The sequence below is a fragment of the Jaculus jaculus genome, chromosome 2 (genome assembly GCF_020740685.1).
Source record: "Jaculus jaculus isolate mJacJac1 chromosome 2, mJacJac1.mat.Y.cur, whole genome shotgun sequence".
In the NCBI taxonomy this organism is placed as follows: Eukaryota; Metazoa; Chordata; class Mammalia; order Rodentia; family Dipodidae; genus Jaculus; species Jaculus jaculus.
Genome location: NC_059103.1, coordinates 211,849,458 through 211,857,130, shown reverse-complemented (window position 1 = coordinate 211,857,130; position 7,673 = coordinate 211,849,458). Strand labels below are relative to the sequence as shown.

The 7,673-nt window shown below is 54.1% G+C and overlaps 1 protein-coding gene across 1 annotated transcript; it reads left to right on the top strand.

The window, feature by feature from the left end:
* Window positions 1-1,721: 1,721 nt before the first annotated feature.
* A1bg (alpha-1-B glycoprotein) lies at window positions 1,722-5,748 on the top strand. The gene is made up of 8 exons (XM_045142534.1): window positions 1,722-1,786; window positions 1,877-1,912; window positions 2,023-2,307; window positions 2,682-2,954; window positions 3,141-3,440; window positions 4,074-4,370; window positions 5,217-5,504; window positions 5,649-5,748. The coding sequence occupies exons 1-8, from the start codon at window positions 1,753-1,755 to the stop codon at window positions 5,654-5,656; spliced, it is 1,521 nt and encodes a 506-aa protein (XP_044998469.1). The 5' UTR covers window positions 1,722-1,752; the 3' UTR covers window positions 5,657-5,748.
* Window positions 5,749-7,673: the final 1,925 nt, after the last annotated feature.

The window sequence follows — 7,673 nt, the reverse complement described above, 5'->3', positions numbered from 1 at the left end:
TTTAATTTTATTTATTACTTACTTGCAAGCAAAGAAGGGGGAATGGGCTCACCCAGGTTTCTTGCCGCTGCAAATGAATTCCAGACATGTGCACCACTTTGTGCATCTGGCTTTCCATGGGAATTGGGGAACCCAACTCAAGCCATCAGGTTTTGCAAGCAAGTGCCTTTAACTTCTGAGCCACTCTTTAGCTTGCATACCTGGATCTAACCCTGCTCCCTTAAAGAACAAGTTCCCAATGGAAAATGGAAAAAGATATGACTACAATTCAGAAGACCAAATCCATCACTTTTCTTGGCAGTCCAATTTCGGTTATTTCTCTATGTGTATTCTAAAGGAATGTTGTGATCCTCCTGGAATGAGAACATAGATTAGTCAGTTTATCATGCACAATAAGAACTGGAGAAAAGAAGGGAGAAGCTAGGAAGAGATGAAGAGGATAAGAACAGCTTTAATGGGACAAGGAGAGTAGAAATTAGAAAGGACTAAAAAAGTAAAGGTTCTGGCTGGGTTGAGGTCCTGTCGAGAACACAGTGAAAATCCCACAGAAGTAGGTATAAATGAAGCCAAGCCCGATGCTGCATCTCAGCTGCATAACTATGACACGCCATCACTTGGAAGACACATGCCGGCTTAACAACAAACTTCCAGATGAAGTGGGGAACTGGGAGTAATCTCTCATACATGGTGGCCATTGGGGCTGCATCTTCCAGGGCTTGCAATTTCAACCTCCATGCCTCTACCTTCCCAGCTCAGAGTCTATTGAAATAAGAGACCAGTGCCAGTTAGGCAGTGAAATACCAGCTTCCTCATATTGATGATTGGCCTGGAGAGCTATTAGGATCTATTTCCCAGCAGGCCATAAGGAATAGATGGCCACAGTCCACATACAGTGAAATAATTGCCCATGTTCCTTGTAGAATGAAAATCACCAGCCTGCCTCTAGTACAGTCCCCAGAGAACAAGCTCTTGCCAACTTCCCTGGAACATCTGCACGCAGTAGATTAAGATGGTCTTCCTGGGTCAGAGCCGCCACATGGCTGTATGGCTTGAGGGCCTGCTGGTCCCAGGACTGGCTGAGGCTTTTGTCACTACTGGGTTCGTTAAAGCCATCCTCCTTCCTCAGTCTATAGCACAGGGAAACTCTACTTGGATTCAAAGTTGTTTTTTTTGTTTCTTTTTTTTCTTCCTTGGAAAGGAGGAAATGAGGAGAACAAAAGAAAATGCAGATGTCTCCTTCCTGAACATTCCCCAAGAATGTGAGGCAAATCTAATAGGACCATGGTCCCAAAACACAAGCGCAATAGTTTAAGTGGTGGGTGACAATTTTGGGAACCAAAATGGTTTTGAGTGGTTTTTTGTTGTTGTTGTTTGCTATTTGTTCTGAGACAGTGTCTGGCTCTCCTTGTAGCCCAGGCTGGCCTGGAATTAAGTACTCTTGAGAATTAGGAAATATGGGGGTGTGCTTTTCTCTGGTTATTGACTAGAGTCAAGATTATTTTGTTTTGTTGTAGGTTTTAATCTGAGAATGAAATAATTGAATTTTGATCATTAATTTGGATTTTTAAAGACCCACGATTATTAATGATTCTTATTGATGAGTCTCCTAGGGTGGCCTTTGTCGGGAACCAGTCAGCTGTCTCTCCGCCCCTCATTCCAGGAAGGACAAACAAGGACATGCTCAGTGCCCAGGGCCACCTGTCCACCTCAAAAGCTCCCCCCAGACATGCTAGATAGAGTGAGGTTCATACAATGTCTCCACTGGTGGTCTTCCTACTGCTCTGGGGTGAGATGCCCTGGGCCTGGCTTCCCCCGGGGCAGGAGCGGTACGACTGAGGTCTCACCGCAATGTTTCTCTCTCTCTCTCTCTCTGCAGGTGTCACCTTGGGCCCAGCAACTGAGGCAAGCACAGGTGAGTTCAAGGCTGGAATGTGGCAATAGTGGGCCACAGGCTGTGAGAAGCCCCTTCCTTGGCAGCACCAATATGACCTCAATTCCCCTTCCCTCCACCGCCCACCTCAGCAATTAAGACCCAACCCAGCCTGTGGGCAAAGGCCGAGTCACTGCTAGAACCTTGGGCCAACGTGACATTGATATGCCAGACACCACTGGAAAGCCTGGACTTCCAGCTGCTCAAGGATGGGGGGGTCCAGGAGCTTGCACACGTTGCCATGCCTACCACCAAGTACCAGTTCCCGCTGGGCGCAGTGACAAGTGACAGCAAGGGCCTCTACCGCTGCCGAACAACCTTGCAGTCTCCTGACACGTGGACAGAGCTCAGCGATCTCTTGGAAGTGACGGGCACAGGTGAGCAGGGTTGTAATAGGGTCAGGAGACAGAGGGAAGAGGCAGGCGGAGAAGCCTCCCTCCAAATCACCTGATATCGCTGAACCTCAGTTTGCCCATCTGTCAAGTGGGCATGCTTATTCCAGACCCCCACCAAGAGTTGTGATATTACGTCCCATCGAGTGCCTGGAGCAGGTCTCGCACAGAGTACTGACCTACATTCTTCCGCTTTGCTGGAAGGTCTTGTTTCTGTTGTTCCTGGCTCCCTGCTCTCTGGTGCCCTCCTTCTCCCAGTCTCCCTTACATTGTCGGAGGAGGAAGGGATGGAAGTTCAGCAAGGTGTGCTCTTGGTTCTTGAGTCAGGCAGAAACTCATCAAGTCTGCTCCATCCACAGAACCCTTGCCCCCACCTTCGCTCTCCCCGGAGCCAGTGTCCTGGATCACACCAGGCCTGAACACAGCACTGCTATGCCAAGCAGGACTCCAGGGGGTGACGTTCCTGCTGAAGAGGGAAGGCAAGGATGATTTTCTGCAAGTAGCAGAGGCGGGAGAGGGCAGACAGGCCGCCTTCCCGATCTCTCAGCCCGGGAACTACAGCTGCAGCTACCGGACTGCAGCGGCAGGCAGCTCCTCAGAGCCCAGCCCCGCTGTGCGCGTCCAGGAGCACGGTGAGTGCTGGCTGCCCACCCTGAGAACCCTGCACCCAGGGCCCGGCCCGCTGACGTCCGAAGGTAGACGGGATTCCTGGAGGCCAGAGGTTTGGGGCCCAGGCAGAGGGTGTCTCCGGGGGTCTCTTTGAAGCATGGTGTCCTGGGCTCCCACCCAGTTACCCTCTCTCCCTCTCTGCTCTGCAGCTGCGCCTCCCAAGCCCGTGCTCACTTTCCGGGGATTTTTTCCGGAGATTCTGCCCCCCAAAGCCCCCAATTCCCTGCTCTGCTTGGCGCCCCTGAGCAGTGGTTTGGAATTCCAGCTGAGGCGAGGCGAGGAGGTGCTAAAGGTCCACATGAGCAGCACCAGCCCGGACCGAGTCATGTTTGACATGAACTTGGAGGACCTGGGGGACCATGGTCCCTTCACCTGCCGCTACCGACTGAGCAGCAAGGGAGCCGCCTGGTCCTCTGACAGCTCGCCCCTGGAGATAATGTGGAGCGACAGTGAGACACCCAGCTGGGCAGGGAAGAAGGGTGGCGTCTGGGAAGGCAAGGATGACCACCTGGAGTAAAGAACCCCCCAGCCAGCCAGCCGAGTCTCCCAGTTTCCCCAGCAGCAACCAGGAGCCATGCAAAGAACCGGTTGTCCCGGAGTCCTGGCCCCTGCCTTGCTGGCGCCACCTGCCAGGGAACCCAGCTGAGCGCCAGGCCACCTGCGTAGAGGATCAGGCTGGGGTCCATGGCCTGCAGGGGCCAAAGCGAGGTCCTCGGCCTCCAGCACACAGCCCTGACGTTGACTTCTCTTTGAGTCCCACATCAGCCAAGGGAAGGCCACAGGCGCCCAAGATGGGAGGTGCCCAGCAGACGGGAATTCTTGCTCTCCTTCAAGAAGCACGGGCCACAGACTCGCCACCACTGCTTTCCTTCCCATCTGTGTTTATCCACCAAGAGGGGCGGCAGTTAGGAGATGGGATGTGAGGGCTCTCGGAAGGGAGGTTAAGGGCAGAGTGGTCCGGCCGGCGGGGTGGGGACATGCAGGTCACTCAGGACAGAGAGCTCAGGCAGTACACAAGCTGGGCCCTGCATGGGGCCCATGCCACCCCCTTGGCTTGGGTCAGCCCTCTTTGTCCTCCACAGGAACGCTGCCTGCTCCGGTGCTCACCGCAGCGCCCACCGGCCCTCACCCTGAGCCTGGCTCCACGGTGCAGCTGCGGTGCACCGCGGCCCGCGCAGGTCTGCGCTTCGCCCTGCAGCGCCTCGCGCCCCGGGAAGCCCGCCTGCTCCAGCTGCAGAGTCCCACGGGGACCCAGGCCGTCTTCACGCTGCGCGACGTCTCGGTGGCAGACTCGGCCAACTACAGCTGCGTGTACATGGAACGGGCGCGGCCCTATGCGGGCTCCTTGCCCAGCGCGCCCCTGGAGCTCCGCGTGCATGGTTGGCATGGGCACGGGGGTGGGCTGCGCCGCTCAGAGTTCAGTAAAGGGTAGGAGCTCTTGAGGGATCCGCCTGTCTGGGGCTGTGCCATCTGCCGGTCTGCGAGGCCCACGGTGTGGGTTCTGGCAGATCAGGCTTGAAACTCCGGCTTGCAGGCTGCAGGATACCGGTGGATCATGATCAAGAGCGTGCCGGCCAGATCCATTTTTTTTTTTTTTTCTGTTCAGTTGCACCTTCCTATGCCTCAGTTTCTGTGTGATAGGTACATGCCGTAGCAAATGTTGTGATCACACCTGGGTTTTCCTCATGGGCTTGGGTTAATGCATAATTACGCAGAACTTTTGAATCCCTCTATTCTGTTTGTTCCTTTGATTTCCTCATCAAGGTCCCCTTGGGGTCACAGGCCACCCACACAGAGGACAAGCAGAGCCTCTCATCAGGCTCACGTCCAACCTCCCCACCTTTGGACTGTGGTCACGGCAGAAACGGTCTTCTGAACAGTTTCCTCCCCTCTAAGCCTCAGAACAGGCAGGGCAGGGAGGGAGCTCTTACAGCCCTTAGATAGGGTGGAGGAGGCGGATGTACATTGAAACTAGATGCAGGGCTGGAGAGACGGCCTAATGGTTAGGGCCCTTGCCTTCAAAGCCTAAGGACCCAGGTTCTATTCCCTTGTGCCCATGGAAGCCCACATGCATGTAGAGTTTGTTTGCAGTGGCTGGAGACTAGATACCGGGTGATGTTGCAGATGTTGAGGTACAGGGTAGCTGGAGGGGCCGCCTCACCCCAGCAGACCTGGGAGCGGCATGGCAGCCACCGCAGGCGGGTCACCGTCATCCTTCTCGCTAGGGCCAGCACCCAGGCCGCAGCTCCAGGCGCTGTGGACGGGGCCTGTTCCTGCGGGCCGAGATGCAGTCCTGCGCTGTGAGGGCCCTGTGCCCGACGTCACCTTCGAGCTGCTGCGGGAGGGCGAGAAGGAGCCCTCTGTGCGGCGCAGCACGCCCAGCAACTCCACCCTCCTAGTGCTGGCCTTCGTGGGGCCCCAGCACGCTGGAAAGTACAGCTGCCGCTACAGCTCTGCCCGGCGCGGAGCCTTCCAGTCCGAGCTCAGCCGCCCAGCCGAGCTCCTCGTGCGCGGTGAGAGCGCCTGGAGACCGCGGGCGGGTGACGGGGCTCTCCTTCCTAGTCTGCTGCACGGCCTACTCGGAGCCCAGTGTGGCCAGGCCCGGTGGCAGGGGGCTGGGTCAGTTCACCCACTTTTCTTTGGTCAAACTTGTCTAGGAAACTGAGGCAGCGGTGGGCCCAGCCCTCAGCAGTCTTGGTGGAGAAGACTGGACGTACTGACGGCCTTCCGTCCCCCTGCTGCAAGAGGCCGCTCCCTGACTCTTTCCAGGAATGAATAAATGTTAAGAAAGAGTTCTGTTTAAGCTGTCTGTCACTCATGGGTCTAAATCAGCTGAGGGGCAGGGACGTTTCCCCAGGTCTGAAATCCTACGTCCTGGATGTATGGTGAGCTGGATCCGAGGTGGACGGTAGCAGACTGGCCCTGCGTCCACATTCTCCCAGACATCTTTCTCCAGCTTTCCTCCACCCAGCTGCTCTTAGTGCCCACTTACCTCTGCCCGTTTCCAGCAGGCATCTTGGGCCTCTTTGGTCCCTGCCCGAGCAGGAGGGTCACAGATACTGCATCACAGTGCTTTGGGTTTATTTTTATTACTACAAATACACCCCGGTGGGTTTCAGAATGTGACCAAATCAATGCATTATCTGAAGTGATTCAAGTGGAACAGGCCAAAACAACAAAACATCTTCAGGCTGAACCAATATTGTGTTCCCTTCAAGCCTCAGTGAACCCTGAAACCCAAAGCCGGCAGTGTTGATCCCAGAAGCGAAAGAAAGATCCCCCCTCCCCCCCCCCTCACTGACTTGCATCTTGCATCCCAGCCAGCTGCTGCTCATTCAGTCCTTTTGTTCACACTCTTCCTTCCCCAATTCACCTCCCATTTGCATCCTAAAACAGCTATCATTCAATGCTGAACAATCACTTCATCCAGTCACTTTTTCAACAAGCTGTTAGGAAAGGGTCAGCAAGAGCCAGGAGCCATTGGTTATTAGGGATTAGAACCACGTAAGGCGTATGCTGACCATTCTTGAACTATATGCAGGTGGGGCTGGAGAGATGGCTCACTCCTTACAAGCAGATGCTCCACAATCCTGACAACTGGAGTTCAAAGCCTAGAACCCAAGTAAAGCCAGACACAGCCACGCGTCTGCAACCCCAAAGCCCTGGAACCCAAGTAAAGCCAGACACAGCTCACGCGCCTGTAATCCCAACGCCCTGGAACCCAAGTAAAGCCAGACACAGCTCATGCACCTGTAATCCCAACGCCCTGGAACCCAAGTAAAGCCAGACATGGCTCACGCGCCTGTAATCCCAACGCCCTGGAACCCAAGTAAAGCCAGACACAGCTCACGCGCCTGTAATCCTAATGCTCTAGAACCCAAGTAAAGGCAGACACAGCTCATGTGTCTGCAACCCCAATGCACTCTCATCCGTGGGAGGCAGGTCAGGAGAATAAGAAAGCTCACAGGCTAGCTAGTCTGGTGTTCACCAGGGCAAAACCCAAACACAGACCCAGTCTCAAAGAAGGTGGAAAGCATGAACAGACACCCTGAGATTGTTCTCACGCCTCCATGTTTGGACCATGGTCATACACACACACAAATATGTAGTCCAGTCAAATGCAAAGGTTCTCACATCATATAGCCGGTTTAACTGTTTACGTGAACCCATGGAGCCTTGTGAATGGGAGAGCCTTGAAGTCATTGTGTATGGTCACATGAAACTCTTTGGCATTTCTGACCCTTGACACGGCTGTAGAAGTGACAGAGAGAGAACAGGGATTTTAGAGGATAGCAATTGTTTTGAGTTCAATATCATTAAATTCTAATTTAGAAATGAAGATACTAAACACAGTTCCCTAAAGGCAACATTAACAAACAACAGAGCTGGTTTTGATCCTGATGCTCACTAATCCCAAGCAAGGTTCCTTAATTGTTCACTCACTTTGTCTTTAGTTTGCCCTGGAATTCCAAACCAAGGAAGATCCCATAGGAAACTTTTTATTGTTGTTTTCAGCTGGAGTCTTGCTATGAAGCCCAGGCTGGCCTTGAGCTCCTGGTCTGCAGATCCTCCACCCTCCATCTTCCAAGCACTAGGATTAGAGGCCTGCGGCCCCAAGCGCAGTCACCAGTGAGGACGTTACAATCAAGAAGGCATGGGTGGGGGGAACAGGCAAGCCAAGT